Raw genomic sequence first — 20,612 nt, forward strand, 5'->3', positions numbered from 1 at the left:
AATGGAAAACAAAGCCTTTTAAGAACTCAGTATCTAAAATTGGCTTGGGAATTATTGTGTCTTAGGAAACAATTCTAAGGCAAGGAAGAAAAATGTCAAGAGCTGCAAAATGTTATTTGAATTCCACCAGATGTTGGGTTTGTATAAATAATGTGATTTGGTACAAGGGAGCGCCATTTTCTTTTAAAAATAGCAGAGCTCTACATTCATTTTTTGGACAGATTTTGGTGTGTTTCTTTTCATTTGGAATCTAGATTTACGCCAGAGGCACCCCTATTAATGTTACAGAGACCCATCTTATAGTGAATATGAAAAGGAATACATGATGATTATTTTATACCATCCTTAGATGGTGAACAGACTCTAAGCCATTAACATCTACTTCCTCATTTAGCCTTGAAACACCCTCAGGTGGTAAAGAAAATCCACAATGCACACTCCCCTTTAATTAATATGAATTAGACCACGTCCCTTATTGTTGTCCTATCACTGAGTCATCTCACAACCCCCCTAAGAGCTCCTTAGAGATACATATTTGAGGCACTGTCATGTCTACCTTCAAATCTCTATCAGCCAGCCTCAGCAACTCCAGCAAACGGTTATTTGTATACTGGAACGATTTTGTTACCTCCTAAGCCTACCACATGCTAGTAGTGTATATAAACAGTACACAGATGTAGAATAAAATGAGATCAACAAGTAATTATTAACCACCTACCATTTACTTAGAACTATGCCAGACCATAGAGGCAGTTTAACATGCTTTAGCTGTTATTTCACATACTTAAAATCATTACTTATAATTTTGGAATGCATAATACATTCAGCTCCAGAGGTTTACTTCAAAGAATTCGTAAGTTATTCAAGTGAGGTACTATAATAAAACACATTTAAAATATTCACAGGATGATTATTTGGGGTGGAGAATGTAGCTTTGGAAATAAGAGCCTAAAGCGGGGGCGGGGAGAGGGCGAATTGGATGAAGGCAGTCGAAAGGTACAAACTTCCGGTTATAAGAATAAGTAAGTACTAGGGATGTAATGTACAACATGATAAATATAATTAACACTGATGTACGTTACATATGAAAGTTGTTAAGAGGATAAATCCTAAGAGTTCTAATCACAAGGAAAAAAATATTTTTTCTGTTAATTTAATTTTGTATCTATATGAAATGATGGGCATTCACTAAACTTATAGTTTAGTGGTCATCATTTTATGATGTATGTAAGTCAAATCATGATGTTGTGCACCTTAAACTTATACAGTTCTGTATGTCGATTATATCTCAATAAAACTGGAAGAAGAAAAAGAGCATAAATGTTACCCAACAACAAAGGAACCAGTAGTTCAACCCGGGCACTCCACAGTCTTCATACTCCCCTTATATCCCTTCTCTTTACCACTCTACTGGGGTGGCTTTCAGGGAGAATCTGGATCTCCCAATACTCTATCCAATGTTCTTTCCACTAAACTGCTGTCTTGCTTAATCCAGACTCAAGCCAGTGGTGATTTGGGGGTATGAAAATATCCTTTGGAAATTTCTAACTCTCAAAACCCCAGATTAAAGGAAAATCCCACCAATAATTTTGTAAGTCTGCCTCTTTTCTCCCGTAGCCATGCTGGATCTGCTTCTAGTTTCATTCAACCTTTAAGTGGCGTAAAATTCACGTTTCATAGTAAATCAGTTTTTAGTTGAAACCATTTAAAAAACAGTTTTCTTTGGTTCTGCCTCTCTGCTAGGTCAGGTACTAGGAGAAACTCTCCAGGCATGTCCAAATAGTATCATTGATATAAAATATGCTCTATCTCCTTACAGTATCAGATTTAAGACTCAGCAGAACTATAAATAAGGGTAACATTATCAGGTAAGACAACTGATGAAACACATGAGAGCATTTTTTAAAAACTCTCTTTATATACAGATTACCCAATGCTAAGTTTACTTTAAAAAGACTACTTTAAAAGTGTTATGCTCATGGTTGCTGTACTTTGTGGATACATTCATTTCACAGAGTGGCTGTGGGTACGTTGCCAGTACGTAAAATGTTCTGAAGGACAGTGATTGTTCTCTGCAGAATGATTTGAGTTTCAGAATTTCTGGAGGCATTTTTTTTTCAGTTGAAGAGTCAATAGAACAGACACAGGATTATTGAGTCTCATAAAGAATGCCTACAGTGTGAGACCCAACCAAAAGCTATCCTCTGTAAGGAGAGGCTGTTTTCTCTTCTGGATTGAAGTATGAGAATTGAAAGAAATATGTTAACTGTTTCTCTCCCCATCATCTTCCCTGACCTAATAAGGCTTTCCATTACTAACGTTCGATCCCTCTCTCACACATACACACTCTACACCCACACCCTGAGAAGCAGGGTTAGAGGAAAGAGTTAGGTAAGCTGGATAGCAAGGAAAAATGTAGAGCATATCTGGTCTACTAGAAAGACATACATTAAATTTAAATTTTACAAATAATAGTAATAGACTACTTTGGTTTTGCATTTTGAACTTTTCAAACCACTGTCATATCTATTACTTCATCTCATTCCCCACTAAGCTTTATATAAGCTAGGCAGAGCAACACAAGGTAATGGGGGAAAAATACATACATGAGTCAAATAAATGGGCTCTAGAGTTGGCTTTCCTGTGTCCTGTCATGTGACTTAACTTGTTTAATCTCCTTTTTTTTTCATCTATGTGATTGGGATATTGATATACTATCAATATAAAAAGAATAAGTAAGATTCTGCACAGCTAAGTAGGCATGTAGAGATCTTTATGAAGACTTGGGTAGGTTGTATAACTTGACAAAATCCCCCATGAAACTAGAGCTGGAACTCAGATAAGCTGATGGCTTTATCCAGGCCTCTCCCCCTAGGAGTACCCTTCTACTTCAGTCCCACGTCAAGCCATAATCCAGACATTCATATTTTGATTGTCCAAAACTGTATATTGACCTTCCTTATCAAATGGAGAATTTTCTGTAATCTATTTTCTACTAAAGTGATTCATCATTTGATGTTTTATATGACTTCCCATTCAAAATGCGTTCATTGACTATTGACTAGTGCTTAGCAGATACTAGCATGGATATTACAGGAGATAGAAAGTTGTGCAAGACTCAGTCTCAGCCCTCAAGATGTTTACAATTTAATGGAGAATTTATCAAAATGCTGTAAATATGTGTGTGTGTGTGTGTGTGTGTGTACACCACACACAGAGAGTGCCCATATCTCACACTAGACAATGAATAAAATATTATAGCTAACATTTATTTAGTACTTACTCTGGGCCACATACTATTGCTTTACTTGACTTATTTCACACTTTAAATAGCACTGTAAGGTCAGTGCTACAATTATTTCCGTTTTATAGATGAGGAAGCTGAGGCTCAGAGAGGTAGTACCTAGGTATTCTGCCCCCCACCTCACACACACATACAGCCATGATTTTCCAAAGTATCAATACTTCCAGGCTAATGATTTATGTTGAATAGTAACTTTTCATAAAGTTCCTGAGAAAACTCAGTGAATTAATGGCATTTATAGAATGCAAGTGTATCATTCAAGAATACAAACAAGGCATATAAGAATTTAAGAAATACAAAGGACAGTATTGCTTAGTTGCCTCCCAAATGCCAGTTGTGTCTATGCTCAAAGAGACTAGTTTTATCAAAGTGTGGTCTTCCCTCCTAGCTGAAATATTCCTCATTGCCCAATTTCTCCCCTTATTTCCATTTCTAAGACTTAGAGGTATTCATGACAGGGAAGGAGGGAAAGATTGGAAGTTATATCAGCCTATCAGATACGAGCTGCCCGTTTCATGTTTTATTTGATGGGGTTCCATCTTAGCCTACAAAATATTTTTACATTTATTTAGGGCATACATTTTTACAGCCATTTTTAAGAGCTACTGATAAATGTTTATGAGGTCATCACTTAAACAGGATGGATGGGCACATCATCGAAATGTTATTAGAACAGTTAAATATTTACTTGATTTTATAATGAAATGTAGGATTTCAATAGCTATAATCTAAGAAGGATTCATAGTAGAATAAAAAAGATATACCACACTAGAATAGCTAAGGGAGGAGATAGGTATGACATAGGTGGAGACAAAAAGTTTTCCTTGATTTTCCTAGACATGGATATATAACAAAGGTAATCAATTTTAAAGTAAAAGTAAATATTTAACCTTGGAAGATGATCAAGATCTAAATAACAAGCATAAATTGATATTTATAATAGGCATAAATAGTTTTAAATTTGCCTGATGATATGGAAAATACACATTAACCTGGGAGATTAACCTTTTTCTTCATTACAGTTTTGATCTTTTGAGTAAGCAATAAAGACAGACAATTTACTTTCTACTAAAATATCCTTAACCTGTTGTTTAAAAGACAAAGAATGTATTCAGAAGACCAAAAATATTAACACTAATGTAATCATTTAATATTTATCCAATTTATTCTCTTCCTGATCAACTGCTCCAATGACCATAGTTCAATGTATATTTAACGTGACCTGTGCACAAAGAAAGAAAATCACACGACACAATATTGCTTTTGTCCATTTTCTTTATAACAGCTATATAGATTCTGGAATCACTAAAAGTTTGTATCATAAAGAGTTTTTTAAAAAATCATAAGCAGTAGAGCTCTAAAAATTCATTTTATTACCAGTGGGCAAATAATCATAACAATCTACGTAAAATATATAAAACATTAAAGGCTCTGAAAAAAAGACTTCAATTATTAGAAATAAATTGAAGTTAAAGTCAGTGCAGATAACCTTAAAAACGGAACTGACAGAGGAAGTGGAATTGGTCCTGTCTCTGTGGTTATTGCCTCACTTGGGAAAATTTATCATCTATCTGCCCCTTTAACAACATAACATCTGATTTTATTGATTAGGTTTTAGATGTACAATCAGCCAGTGTAAACTGGTACAGAAAGGAAATAAAGTCAGTGCTGTGTCCTAGGTCTTCCGTTGTTTGGAAATAAATTCCTTTTCTGTTGCCCTTTGATAGTCTTCTTATGTGTCTTGATTTACCAAGTTGATAGAGTTCATTTCTTTTTCTCTTTTCTTATTTCCCACTTGTTTAGTCAGAAGACACAACATCTCTGAGTTACACAGCAACAGGCCTCAAACCAAACACAATGTATGAGTTCTCGGTCATGGTAACAAAAAACAGAAGGTCCAGCACATGGAGCATGACTGCACATGCCACCACATATGAAGCAGGTATGTGAAGAAAGGCTGGCTTTGAAATTTCTACTCTTGATATTTGGTAGTGTTGTTTTCCAGGTACCAAGGAAGTTGGAACCTGTGTCTACCATGATGTCTAAATTATACCTTATTTTATATAAAATCATTCATAGCATTTTTATATCTAATATTATCCTCCCCACTCTAGACAAGAAGAAAATGAGTCCCCAGTGTATTAAGTGATCTGGTTTTAATCTGTACGTTAATTTAGGAGACCTGAATATAAATCTTCTTTTCAGTATGTTTAAGCAAAGGCATTTTACCCTGTCCAAAGCATGCGTGTCTTTGATCAACAGACATAGTAGGTATTTACTTTTTTGGAAAGAAATTAGATACAAAATGAAACGTTGCATTACAACTGTAGTCTCATGGATGCTTACCCTAAATAACTTCAGCTGACTGTGGGAAGAAGTTTCTGGGGGGTCATGTTCACCGTTTGGAAATAAGACAACACAATGGAAAACTTTCATGCATTTTGCAATTGTTCAAGTCGAGAGTAAATGCAATTCACTGTAAATTTTACCAGTCACATTTACTATGGGTTATAAATGTTGAGTTTATAACCTTAGCAGACATGCAGTGCACTTGACATTTATAGTTCACAGAAATACAACATCTGAAGAGAAAAGGGTTTAACATACTTTTTGATTGCTTTCATGGCATTACATCATATGTGGGGATAAACTGTACCACACATTTCCAAATTTAAAAAAATATGCCAGTAAAACTTTTATCTGGGTAAGTTGAATTTCTTTTTCCATTAGAATTTGCCCAATGGCATGGCAGTTCTAATTTTTATTTCAGGCTACTTACCTTAACTCTAAGTTCATTTTGTGAATATTTTTACAACTTGAGGGTACTTCTTTCTATAAGAAGTTTTTTTTCTAGTTGTTTAATTTCAATACCTTCTTCTTCTATTTTACATGTTTATATATATTAAATCATTCTCCTAGAATTCTGCCCTGGATGTCAATGTTCTTAGCTTCTTAGGAAGAATAAGACAAGCTGAATGAGTTATGAACTATGGGGAGAATAAAGGCTCTGCTCTTTCTTTTTAACTTAAAAGGAGATGAAAAGAGTTAAATGAAAACCAGTAAGGCATTTGGTCTTCCCTGAGTGAAATAGAAGGAGTAATAATATCCTCATTCATTTTTCCCTGTCATAACCATAAATGCACACCAACATCTGACTTGATAAATGCACCCTATTGATTTCTCCTCAACTGCCTAGCCTTGTACGGATGTTAGGGGTGAGACCCATTGCTGACAAAAAGATATTAACTTTTAGAAATGTGGCTAGGAGGAAGGGTGACTGTCAAAACAGATAATGACCTGGACAGAGGTGTAAATAGCATGTGGATAAGATCCCTGGGTGACAATGAGAAGCAAGAAGTAATTCACAAGTGTCTGCAGGTTTTATAACTGGGAGAAGGAAATGAAGTGAAATAACTCTAGCGTTTGCTTCTAATTCCATAACACAAAGACTATATGGGGCTGTGTTGTTATGCACTTGTGCTGAAATTACTAATAATAAAGGTAATGGCAGCTGACAGATTCTTGAAATGAAACACTTCATTCTGTCCAGGTGATGAATCCCCAATTTTACTCTAGTTAATTTAAATAAAATAAAAATAATTGGAAGGACAGCTGAAATAATGAAGTCTTGGAGAGGGGACAAGAAGCAGCAGTATTCCCAGGCTTTAGAGATGAGGAACTATAGAACTCTCCCTTCAAGGTGTTACAGTCACAGTGGTTTGACCCCAATGTGTTTTCCTTTCTTGTATCAACATTCAGTTTCCCAGAAGAGAGAATCACACAGCTAAAGAGAGTGAGATGGAGGCCATGAAATTTCTATTTGATGTTGCTACCCAGCTCATGTGACACAGAGGAGAACTTGTTCCCAAAGGAAAAATCCAAGTGTTCTCTCTAAATGAAGGAGGGAATGGAGTGTTGAGCAGTCTAAAAACAAATGCCCAATACGATTTCCAGGGCTGGAAATCTTCTAAATCTTGAATGTTACCATCCACTCATACACTTAACGAAGAAATTTAAGCATGGGAAAAGTCCTTTGAGAAACAGACAAACCAGAGGGCAGTGCGTGTCCAGTTGTCAGAGATATTGATTATGGGTTTCCAATAAGGTTCATTTTAATTGTCAGGTCCTGAGACAGGTACTTGGTATAAAAGGTAAAGAGAATACAGCCTTTATCTTGGAGAGAATTATAATCTAATACATAAGAAAAATATTTTGAAAATACAACCTTGAAGTAACATGGAAAATACAACCATAGAATTTTGGCCAAGTTGGAATCAGAGCACATAGATCCAAGTATAAATTCTGTCTGGAGAAGTCAGAGAAGATTTCACAAATGAAATAATTACGGAGCTGTGGCCTGGGTGGATTGCCAGGTATCCATTCCAGGGCCTTCCAAAGGAAGGAAGCAGCATGCACAAAAATACACAAGCAAGTATCAGAAAGATGTCTTAAAGAGACGCTTACAAATGGATCAGAGCGACGGGAGCATAGTTTTCATGGACAGCATGGGGACACGAGAGTGTATAAGAAAATAAAGCATCAATCCTGCAGGGCCTGGTATTTATTGTTATTAATATCATTTAATTCAATGAAGACAGGTAAGAAGTTATAAAAGATTATTTCAGGAGAACCCACGAGATTGAAGCAGAGCAGACCGAAGACCTCCTTCTGCTTGACTTAGGGATCACTGAACCTGTTAGGGCCACTATAAATATCCAACACTTTTTTTTAAATAAAAAAATAAATAAATATGAGGGAATAGTATACATTTCATATGATAATCCTAAACAACTAAGACATTGATTCCAATACCAGAATCTCTATTTACCAACAGTCACATGGCTTGAGGAAAAAGAAAAATTTGCTCAGCACCTGAAATAGATTAGTCATTAGGCTGTTTTCGGGTTTTTTTGTTTTGTTTTGTTTTTTTGTTTTTGAAAAGTAACCAGCTCTTCAATGTATTATTTTGCTAAAGCTGGAGTCATTATATATCTTTTGAATATCAACATAGAGTCAGTGAAGAAATCTAATCATCATTTGTTTGCTAAATAAGCATCAATTTTAATTTTAACACAGTTAAGAAAAAACAGACTATTCTGACTAGTTAGAAAGACAGATCTTTAATTACTTCCAAAATTGGAAAATTTCTTATTATGTTTGGTATAATATTCTAATTTGTGGCTATATATTACCTTCCTATCTGTGGCTTAGAAAATATCTTGAATGAGCTCTTTATAAAACTAACCCTTCTTTAAAGTAGCAGCCTCTCTGGTATTTTGCTATTACAAATCTTTTTTGCATAATGTCCTTTCTTTCTTTTCATTAAAATATATATTAAAGTATGTTTAATAGACAGTCTCTTTACTCAAGGATCTACTACACTAGACCTTTTCTTCTCCTCCTCCTTCTCTTCCTTCTGCTTTTCCTTCTTCCTTCTCCTCCTCCCTCTTTAAAAAAAAAAGTTAAGTATATTAAGTACTTTGTCAGGATATTACAATTTGGTGCAACTTTGGTTAACCTGGTATCCTAGTGGCTTGGAGAATCCGGGCATTGGAAATCAAATGGTATGATAGATGGGAATGTTTGATGCCCCTCTATTTGGAATTCTCTTAGGAAGAGAAGCTGGAAATAGAGTGTTGATAATACTCAGATTCTGCACTGTTACAGTCAACAGAAGAGCCGAAGCAAATTATAAGAGTGAAGAGGAATTCAGAATTAGGACCAAGTTTTACCTATTTGTAATATACAAATACTCCTGTGCAGAGATCAGGAAATCCCTCCAGAACCCAAGCTTGGAACTTAGAGACATTCTGACATTGCCTATGTCAAATTGGGGGTAATTGAAAAAGACTATGGATAGTAGACTTGGGCATTGTGAGCTGCCTAGAAGGAAAACTGACTGCATTTCAAAGCATATTTCATTTCAAAGAGTGAGAAAGCAGGTCAAAGGAAGCCTGAAAGATACTGGACAAGCTTGGCCAGTTTGCTGCCGCCTTTGAAGTATATTTAAATTTTTGTTGAGCACAATTTAGGGAAAGAAAAATCCTCTTATCCTTCCAGGTCCTTGGTTGAGGCGCCCTGTAATAAGAAACAGATTAACAGGAGAAAAACAAACAGAAGATTGACAATAAGTATACCTCTTGTATATATGAGAGATACCCAGGAAAACAGTAATTCCCTAAAATGGCCACCACTTTCAACACCATCTCCAGCTAAAGACAAAAGGTGTTGGAGGGTGGGAAGCCAGTAATGGGAAGTTTTCTGGCAAATCACAGTAAACAAGGGCATGGTTGTTACGTACATTTAAGTCTCTGCCTCCTTGTCATCCTCCTCTTCCTGGCACAAAGAGGGAGATACCCTTATAAACGTATAAATTTTCCTTTTACGAAAGAGTAACTTCTACTCGGTTTTCAGAACTTTTCCTCTCTCTGTTGTTTCTTAAAAATAATCAGCTTAATTCTTATGCCAAAGAGGCATATTTGGGGGTGACAAATTCTGTTTCCATCAAACAACATGTGGGAAAAGTAGCTCTAAGCAAGACAGCATTTCTTGCCATCTTTACTTCCTACCAGGTTGATACTAAGACCCTCATAGATTCTATTTCCTCTGTTTTCAAATACTTCTTTGCCTTCTTGTTGGGAGATACCTAGTATGTTACCTAAGCAAGATATTGTGACCTGCATGTAAATTCTTTATTTTTTATTTTTTTTGTCTTTTAAGGAAAAATAAAATTAGGTAAATTTTCATTTATATATAAATCCTACAGTTGTAACAGAATTTTGTCTCTTGGAGACATGTAGCCATCAATCTCACTAAGTATGTGTCCATTTTTTTTTGTTCTTATAATGGTTCTTACATTTTTAGTGCATCGCTCACTTGAAAATACCAGTTATGCTTTTCTCTACATTCACACATATTCTGTTCTCCTCTCTATATTCACACCTTTGAAAGTCAGTTAACTTCCATGGAAAAACATTAATTTCTGTATCTTTGTTTGCTTGTTTAATTCAAATACCTAAAATAAACTGTGCGTGGTAAAATAAGCATGATATATTGTGTGATAGATTCTGAGTGTCAACATCATGATTAGAAGTCCCATAAATGTCTGTTTTCTTTCACATCCAATGACAAGGCCATGTTTCTGTTTCATCTCACAGCCCCGACCTCTGCTCCCAAGGATTTGACAGTCATTACTCGAGAAGGGAAGCCTCGCACTGTCATTGTGAGCTGGCAGCCTCCCTTGGAAGCCAATGGAAAAATTACCGGTAGGCACCTCAGCTTTATTTCCTGTGCTGCTCTGCTTGTCCTGTGGTTGCTTACCTCCTGTGCACTGCTCATGCCTTTTATGTATTAGTTTTCTGTCCCAGTATCTCAGTTGACTCCTGACCCTTTCTGATTGTCTCTTCTTGCCCCCTCTGACCTTGGAATTCTTCTAATGGAGCCTACACACAAACACGTTTCATTTGTGTTGCTTCCTGAAAGATGTGCATTCCATTAGTATAGACCTTTTGCTTTAGATTCTGTGCAGCATTAGGATAACCTTGTAGTGGAATGCCTCTGAGCCTAAATGACTAAAAAGAAGCCAGTTGTTTGGCAGTTATAAAATACAAAGGACACTTAATGACTGTGTATTTTTATAGGCAACATAGGAAGGAGGTTTGCCTGAGGATTTTTAGTTTCTCACTTAGCTTTTAGCTTCTTACTTAAATCGTAAGGCTCGGAAAACATTTGATATTGACTGACGGAAATTGAACTTAATGAATATTTCACAGTGAAAGATTTTATTTTGCCAAATATTTCTGATAACATCGATGCCTAATTAAAGCATCCATTAGAAGCCTGTAATGTTAATTTAGTATGAAAAATATAATGGAGTTCTATCAGATTTTGCATTTAAATGATCACTTTAGGCTTTTAATACATGTCTCCATAGCACATAATTATTATGAAGAATATTGTATAACTAAAAATGTGCACATTGTAGTCCAATTAACTTGAACCATTGGGTTAGGCGCATGTAAGAGTCACTCCTGTTTCTTCTTTTTTTTGCATACCAGCAGTGGATAGCATTATTATAAATTAACAAAGCAATTCAGTCATTCTGTGATACAGAGATAAGCTTGGAAATAGCAGTTCAGATGGCACACTTTATGTGAGTTACTTTTTGAATTTTACAAAATGAAAAGATAATGTGAAAATTCCAAATGTGGTTTAAATTTAAGTTGAAGACTAGTTTTCTCTAATAAATTGCTCTTACTGCAATAACAAACAGAATTTCCATTTGAGCTGACAAATATGGAAAAAGAATAGAGACATAAAATCTCCCCCAAATCTTATATACTCAGTTGTCACTCTGCCACGCTTTTTAAAACTGAGGGTGGCTCATTCTAATTTTTTCTTCCCCTTACTGTTATGATCTATTTTCATTGGTTCTCTTTCAGTACTTTTGTAGATTTTGATTTGTTTACATGATGACTTTTATTATGTTATAAACAGATATTTATAAGCATATGGTAAATCAATAGATAATAAGTTTAAGAAGAAAAAAACAGAATAGAAATTGTCTAAATAAAAACAAGTTCTGATAGAAAAATATATATATTGGGGTAAAGGATAAAATAAGTCATATTAAAAAAAAAAGAAGTCATATACTACCCAATTTTCCAATTTATTTAAATAAATGTCATCACATGGTCTATGTGAACAATACAATGTTTTTGTTTTTTTAAAAATTTTTACTTTAATTTTTCTTTTATACAGCATGTCCTTATAAGTCATCAATTTTATACACATCAGTGTATACATGTCAATCCAATTCGCCCAATTCATCACACCCCCACCCCCACCCCCCACGATTTACCCCCCTTGGTGTCCATACATTTGTTCTCTACATCTGTGTCTCAATTTCGGCCCTGCAGCCAGATCATTGGTACTATTTTCCAGTTTCCACATATATGCGTTAGTATACAATATTTGTTTTTCTCTTTCTGACTTACTTCACTCTGTATGACCGTCTCTAGATGCATCCACGTCTCAACAAATGACCTAATTTCATTCCTTTTTATGGCTGAGTAATATTCCATTGTATATATGTACCACACTTATTTATCCATTCATCTGTTGATGGGAATTTAGGTTGCTTCCATGACCTGGCTATTGTAAATAGTGCTACAATGAATATTGGGGTGCATGTGTCTTTTTGAATTTTGGTTTTCTCTGGGTATATGCCCAGTAGTGGGATTGCTGCATCATATGGTAATTCTATTTCTAGATTTTTAAGGAACCTCCATACTGTTCTCCATAGCGGTTGTATCAATTTACATATCCACCAACAGTGCAAGAGGGTTCCCTTTTCTCCACACCCTCTCCAGCATTTGTTGTTTGTAGATTTTCTGATGATGCCCTTTCTAACTGATATGAGGTGATACCTCATTGTAGTTTTGATTTGCATTTCTCTAATAATTAGTGATGTTGAGCAGCTTTTCATGTGCTTCTTGGCCATCTATCTGTATGTCTTCTTTGGAGAAATGTCTGTTTAAGTCTTCTGCCCATTTTCGGATTGGGTTGTTTGTTTTTTTGATATTGAGCTGCATGAGCTGCTTGTAAATTTTGGAGATTAATCCTTTGTCAGTTGCTTCATTTGCAAATATTTTCTCCCATTCTGAGGGTTGTCTTTTTGTCTTGTTTATGGTTTCCTTTGCTGTGCAAAAGCTTTGAAGTTTCATTAGGTCCCACTTGTTTATTTTTGCTTTTATTTCCATTACTCTAGGAGGTAGATCAAAAAAGATCTTGCTGTGATTTATGTCAAAAAGAGTGTTGTTCCTGTGTTTTCCTCTAAGAGTTTTATAGTGTCCAGTCTTACATTTAGGTCTCTAATCCATTTTGAGTTTATTTTTGTGTACGGTATTAGGTAGTGTTCTATTTTCATTCTTTTACTTATAGCTGTCCAGTTTTCCCAGCACCACTTATTGAAGAGACTGTCTTTTCTCCATTGTATATCCTTGCCTCCTTTATCATAGATTAGTTGACCATAGGTGCATGGGTTTATCTCTGGGCTTTCTATGTTGTTCCATTGACCTGTGTTTCTGTTTTTCTGCCAGTACCATACTGTCTTGATTACTGTAGCTATGTAGTATAGTCTAAAGTCAGGGAGTCTGATTGCTCCAGCTCCGTTTTTTTTCCCCTCAAGACTGCTTTGGCTATTCGGGGTCTTTTGTGTCTCCATACAAATTTTAGGAGTTTTTCTTCTAGTTCCATAAAAAATGCCTTTAGCAATTTGATAGGTATTGCATTGAATCTGTAGATTGCTTTGGGTAGTATAGTCATTTTCACAATATTGATTCTTCCAATCCAAGAACATGGTAAATCTCTCCATCTGTTGATACCATCTTTAATTTCTTTCATCAGTGTCTTATAGTTTTCTTCATACAGGTCTTTTGTCTCCCTAGGTAGGTTTATTCCTAGGTATTTTATTCTTTTTGTTGCAATGGTAAATGGGAGAGTTTCCTTAATTTCTCTTTCAGAGTTTTCATCATTAGGGTATAGGAATGCAAGAGATTTCTGTGCATTAATTTTGTATCCTGCAACTTTACCAAATTCATTGATTAGCTCTAGTAGTTTTCTGGTAGCATCTTTAGGATTCTCTATGTACAGTATCATGTCATCTGCAAACAGTGACAGTTTTACTTCTTTTCCAATGTGTATTCCTTTTATTTCTTTTTCTTCTCTGACTGCCATGGCTAGGACTTCCAAAACTATGTTGAATAAGAGTGGTGAGGGTGGACATCCTTGTCTTGTTCCTGATCTTAGAGGAAATGCTTTCAGTTTTTCACCATTGACAATGATGTTTGCTGTGGGTTTGTCATATTTGGCCTTTATTATGTTGAGGTAGGTTCCCTCTATGCCCACTACCTGGAGAGTCTTTATCGTAAATTGGTGTTGAATTTTGTCAAAAGCTTTCTCTGCATCTATTGAGATGACTATATGGTTTTTCTCCTTCAGTTTGTTAATACGGTGTATCACATTGTTTGATTTGCGTATATTGAAGAATCTGTGCATCCCTGGGTAAATCCCACTTGATCATGTTGTATGATCCTATTAATGAGTTGTTAGATTCTGTTTGCCAGTATTTTGTTGAGGATTTTTGCTTCTATATCCATCAATGATGTTGGTCTGTAATTTTCCTTTTTTGTAGTATCTTTGTCTGGTTTTGGTATCAGGGTGATGGTGGGCTCATATATTGAGTTGGGGAGTGTTCCGTCCTCTGCAATTTTTTGTAAGAGTTTGAGAATAATGGTGTTAGCTCTTCTCTAAATGTTTCATAGAATTCACCTGTGAAGCCATTTGGTCCTGGACTTTTGTTTATTGGAAGATTTTTAATCCCAGTTTCAATTTCATTCCTTGTGATTGTTCTGTTCATATTTTCCATTTCTTCCTGGTTCAGTCTTAGAAGGTTGTACCTTTCTAAGAATTTGTCCATTTCTTCCGGGTTGTCCATTTTATTGGCATAGAGTTGCTTGTAGTAGTCTCTTAGGATGCTTTGTATTTCTGCGGTGTCTGCTGTAACTTCTCCTTTTTCATTTCTAATTTTATTCATTTGAGTCCTCTCCCTCTTTTTCTTGATGAGTCCGCCTAATGTTTTATCAATTTTGTTTGTCCTCTCAAAGAGCCAACTTTTAGTTTTATTGACCTTTGCTATTGTTTTCTTTGTTTCTATTTCATTTATTTCTGCTCTGATCTTTATGATTTCTTTTCTTCTGCTAACTTTGGGTTTTGTTCGTTCTTCTTTCTCTAGTTCCTTTAGGTGTAAGGTTAGATTGTTTATTTGAGACTTTTCTTGTTTCTTGAGGTAGGTTTATATAGCTATAAACTTCCCTCTTAGAACTGCTTTTGCTGCATCCCATAGGTTTTGGACCATCGTGTTTTCATTGTCATTTGTCTCTAGGTATTTTTTGATTTACTCTCTGATCTCTTCAGTGATCTCTTGGTTATTTAGGAGCGTGTTGTTTAGCCGCCATGTGTTTGTGTTTTTTACGTTTTTTTCCCTGTAATTCATTTCTAATCTCATAGCGTTGTGGTCAGAAAAGATGCTTGATATGATTTCAATTTTCTTAAATTTACTGAGGCTTGATTTGTGACCCAAGATGTGATCTATCCTGGAGAATGTTCCATGCACACTTGAGAAGAAAGTGTAATCTGCTGTTTTTGGATGGAATGTCCTATAAATATCAATTAAATCTATCTGGTCTATTGTGTCATTTAAAGCTTCTGTTTTCTTATTTATTTTCATTTTGGATGATCTTTCCATTGGTGTAAGTGAGGTGTTAATGTCCTCCACTATTATTGTGTTACTGTCGATTTCATCTTTTATAGCTGTTAGCAGTTGCCTTATGTATTGAGGTGCTCCTATGTTGGTTGCATATATATTTATAATTGTTATATCTTCTTCTTTGATTGATCCCTTGATCATCATGTAGTGTCCTTCCTTGTCTCTTGTAACATTCTTTATTTTAAAGTCTATTTTATCTGATATGAGTATTGCTACTCCAGCTTTCTTTTGATTTCCATTTGCATGGAATATCTTTTTCCATCCCCTCACTTTCGGTCTTTATGTGTCCCTAGGTCTGAAGTGGGTCTCTTATAGACAGTATATATATGGGTCTTGTTTTTGTATCCGTTCAGCAAGCCTGTTTCTTCTGGTCGGAACATTTAATCCATTCATGTTTAAGGTAATTATCGATATGTATGTTCCTATGACCATTTTCTTAATTGTTTTGGGTTTGTTTTTGTAGGTTCTTTTCTTCTCTTGTGTTTCCCACTTAGAGAAGTTCCTTTAGCATTTGTTGTAGAGCTGGTTTGGTGATGCTGAATTCTCTTAGCTTTTGCTTGTCTGTAAATCTTTTGATTTCTCCATTGAATCTGAATGAGATCCTTGCCGGGTAGAGTAATCTTGGTTGTAGGTTCTTCCCTTTCATCACTTTAAGTATATCATGCCACTCCCTTCTGGCTTGTAGAGTTTCTGTTGCGAAATCAGCTGTTAACCTTATGGGAGTTCCCTTGTATATTATTTGTCATTTTTCCCTTGCTGCTTTCGATAATTTTTCTTTGTCTTTAATTTTTGCCAGTTTGATTACTATGTGTCTTGGCATGTTTCTCCTTGGGTTTATCCTGTATGGGACTCGCTGCACTTCCCGGACTTGGATGGCTATTTCCTTTCCCATGTTAGGGAAGTTTTTGACTGTAATGTCTTCAAATGTTTTCTCTGGTCCTTTCTCTCTCTCTTCTCCTTCCGGCACCCCCATAATACGAATATTGTTGTGTTTAATGTTGTCCCAGATGTCTCTTAGGCTGTCTTCATTTCTTTTCATTCTTTTTTCTTTATTCTGTTGCGCAGCAGGAATTCCACCATTCTGTCTTCCAGGTCACTTATCCGTTCTTCTGCCTCAGTTATTCTGCTATTGATTCCTTCTAGTGTAGTTTTCATTTCAGTTATTGTATTGTTCATCTCTGTTTGTTTGTTCTTTAATTCTTCTAGGTCTTTGTTAAGCATTTCTTGCATCTCCTCGATCTTTGCCCCCATTCTTTTTCCGAGGTCCTGGATCATCTTCACTATCATTATTCTGAATTCTTTTTCTGGAAGGTTACCTATCTCCACTTCATTTAGTTGTTTTTCTGGGGTTTTATCTTGTTCCTTCATTTTGTACATAGCCCTCTGCCTTTTCATCTTGTCTGTCTTTCTGTGAATGTGGTTTTTGTTCCACAGGATGCAGGATTGTAGCTCTTCTTGCTTCTGCTGTCTGCCCTCTGGTGGATGGAGCTATCTAAGTGGCTTGTGCAAGTTTCCTGATGAGAGGGACTGGTGGTGGGTAGAGCTGACTGTTGCTCTGGTGGGCAGAGCTCAGTAAAACTTTAATCTGCTTGACTGTTGATGGGTGGGGCTGGGTTCCCTCCCTGTTGGTTGTTTAGCCTGAGGCAATCCAACACTGGAGCCTACCTGGGCTCTTCGGTGGGGCTAATGACAGACTCTGGGAGGGTTCACACTAAAATGTACTTCCCAGAACTTCTGCTGCCAGTGTCCTTGTCCCCACAGTGAGCCGCAGCCATCCCCCTGCTCTGTAGGAGACCCTGCAACACTGAACCAGATCTGCCTCAGTCTCCCCTTGGGTCACTGCTCCTTCCACTGGGTCCCGATGTGCACACTACTTTGTGTGTTCCAAGAGTGGAGTCTCTGTTTCCCCCAGTCCTGTCAAAGTCCTGCAGTCAAATCCCACTAACCTTCCAAGTCTGATTCTCTAGGAATTCCTCCTCCTGTTACCGGATCCCCAGGTTGGGAAGCGTGACGTTGGGCTCAGAACCTTCACTCCAGTGGGTGGACTTCTGTGGTATAAGTGTTCTCCAGGCTGTGTGTCACCCACCCAGCAGTTATGGGATTTGATTTTACTGTGATTGCACCCCTCCTACCGTCTCATTGTGGCTTCTCCTTTGTCTTTGGATGTGGGGTATCTTTTTTTGGTGGGTTCCAGTGTCTTCCTGTCGATGATTGTCCAGCAGCTAGTTGTGATTCTGGTGTTCTCGCAAGAGGGAGCGAGAGCACGCCCTTCTACTCCGCCATCTTGGTTCAGGGCCCCAGAATGTGTTTTCAACTCTGAAAAAAAAGCTTAATTTTCCTTTTCAATTGGAAAAAGTGGAAGTCTGTCCCATATTAGGAAATGCCAATTAATCTGAGCAATAAAATTCTGTCTGCCAGTGTCACAGTGCATGTATAAGAAATTGCGTCCACATATTTTATTTAGAGGTGTACGTTCCATAGTTCTCAATACTAAAAATCCATTCTTGTACAATGGCGTAGTAAAAGTATGGGATGAAATACTTTTCACCTTTAAAGACTGCTTCATTTATTAAAACCAAGTTGTGATTATCAAGTTGAGATATTTTGACTCAATTCAACAGGGAGCAAACACTAAAAACCGTTGAAACAACTTTAAAGAACACTTAAAACAACTTCTGTTCTATGCATATTTTGATTCTTTCATTCAAATCACTTCAAAAAGTAGGATGATAAAATATTCAAAATATCAGACCGATAGGCTGAGAGCACAGATTTTCCACACTCAGTTTCTTGTGAAAGGACAACGGAAGATGTGAGTTGTTTTCCATTGTGTCAGAGCACACGTGTGCCTGTGTGGAGGGATGTACTCCCATCTTACTTTTGTATTTCTTTGTTTTCCTAAATCCCTGTATGTGCACAGCAGGAGAACAGGGTGGTTATGAACCCAAGCTTCTGACGGAGATACCTGGGCAAGTTATTTAACCTCCCTGAGTCTTACTTTAGAACTTCTTTTGTAGAATTGTTATAATAAAGGACTGAGAAAAGTCCCTGATACCCGGTGAGCCCTGAAATAATTTAGTGATTATTATTCCCAGTTGAAATTCATTCTAGGACAAGGGTTCACTGTTGTACTCTGAACAGAACCAGATCATCAATTTATAAATATATATATTTATAAATGTATATATATAAATATATATGTGTGTGTGTATATATATATTTTTCAAAAAAATTAAACAAAAAAGAGGATGAAAGAGGAGATCCAGGTAATTCCAGTGCCTAAATTCCTTGATTATATACTGGCATCTTAGGAATTTAGACTGACATTTTCAGAAGAAAATGGTTCAAAATGAATTAAGCATTTACTACACGCTTGGCATTCTGCTAGGCACTTTTGTCTTATAAGCGATCATATATTCCTATTATTTCATTTTGAAATAAAGAGTTGGGGGCCTTCCAGTGTAAGTAACTTTCCCAAAGTCAAATAACGAAGAAGTAGCAGAGCTGGGATGTAAAACTCAGGCTCCTAGTCTTAACTATTGCACTGCGTTTTTCTCTTCTTAGCAGTATTCTACTGGTCCAAATCAATGATGCTCATTTGATTTATGATTTAATTTATCTGAGGAGGGATTGAGAGTGGTACTTCGTAAAAGCTCCCCAAGTGATTTTAACGTACAGTTAGATTTGTGAAACACTGATCTAAATAAATGCAACATCTAACATTATTTGAGATCAAGGACCTGTGCAGATAAAAGAGTTAGAGCCTCAAAGATTGTTTCCTTATCAATACCATCTAATGACTAAGGTTGTACCCTCTTTTTCCGTGTCATTCGATACTCTAGTCCAATTCCTTTTCCTTGAAATTCTCCTCTCCCTTGACTTTTGTAAAATCACCTAACCACTTTTCTTCCCACTTCCAGGCTATAACTTCTCAGTCTCCTAAGCATACTTTTCTTCCACCTGTTCCATAAGTGTTACTTCCCAGAATGCAGATCTTTTCATTCCCTTCATTACTTTCTCTGAAAAAGTATCTGCACTATAGCCAGGACTTCAGTGAACATGATCTCATGTCTCTGGAATCTATGTCTCCCTCCAAGGAATTCTAAATACACACATCCCTCATATTGTACATTTCCACTTGTCTGTCTTAGTGTCACCTCGTTCTATTCCCCAATCCCCCTCTCTCCCATTCTTCCATTTTTTGTTCTGTCACCCACCACAAATGGCCAAACAATGCACTCTTATATTCTGTAATAGGTTGTTAGCCCATTGGGATTGTGAACCCAGCTGGGCACTCACACTGGAGTCATGTGTCTAAACATTCTTACTCTCATCTTTTTAGAAGCCTCCACAGTTCACCCAGCAGCAAAAGTTGGAAACTTAGTCATCTTGACTTCTTCCTGTCCATCCCCTTTCCATATTATCATAAGAGAAAATCTAAATGCTTATAGTACAAGGCTGAAAGCAGCAGGAGAACAGGGTTCAGATTTTGTTCAATGCTTTCTCCCCAGTAACAATATCTTCGACACTTAATAGATAATTAATAAACATTTGTTGAGCAGAATAATCATTAAATTGATATTAAATATATTGTTTGACTTGAAACTGTAGTTCTAGCTTCTAAACAAGGTATTTCTTAAGCTTTATTAATATAAATAAAAGCCTTAGCATTTACTAGGTAGTTACTACGTAAAAGATAATGTAATAGAAATACACTCATATATTAAGTTTTTAAAATGCATTATCTCACAGCAACTTGTTTTCAGATAAGAAAATTAAGACATACTTGGATTATTCAAGTCGCTCAGGGTTGCAAAGCTAGTAAATGATAGCACTGTGATTTGAGGTCAGGCCTCCCTGAATCCATAACCTATAATTTTTGACCACAAAAAAAGGAGAAAACAGGTCCTCCTTTTTTATATATCGACCTATATATATGATTATCAGAATCAGTTCTTTAAAGATGAGAAGCCCTCACTG

General features: G+C 36.3%; 1 protein-coding gene across 1 annotated transcript in view; it reads left to right on the top strand.

Moving 5' to 3' along the window:
• DCC (DCC netrin 1 receptor) overlaps nucleotides 1-20,612 on the top strand; it is a 181,744-nt gene that overhangs the window by 90,144 nt on the left and 70,988 nt on the right. The window contains exons 8-9 of the mRNA XM_089894262.1: nucleotides 5,108-5,246; nucleotides 10,462-10,569. Coding sequence (XP_089750388.1) covers nucleotides 5,108-5,246; nucleotides 10,462-10,569 — 247 coding nt within the window. The remainder of the gene's footprint in view (nucleotides 1-5,107; nucleotides 5,247-10,461; nucleotides 10,570-20,612) is intronic.

Source organism: Delphinapterus leucas, chromosome 14 (genome assembly GCF_059928025.1).
Source record: "Delphinapterus leucas isolate spDelLeu-1000000601 "Yukka" chromosome 14, BTC_Dleu_Yukka2, whole genome shotgun sequence".
Classification (NCBI taxonomy): Eukaryota; Metazoa; Chordata; class Mammalia; order Artiodactyla; family Monodontidae; genus Delphinapterus; species Delphinapterus leucas.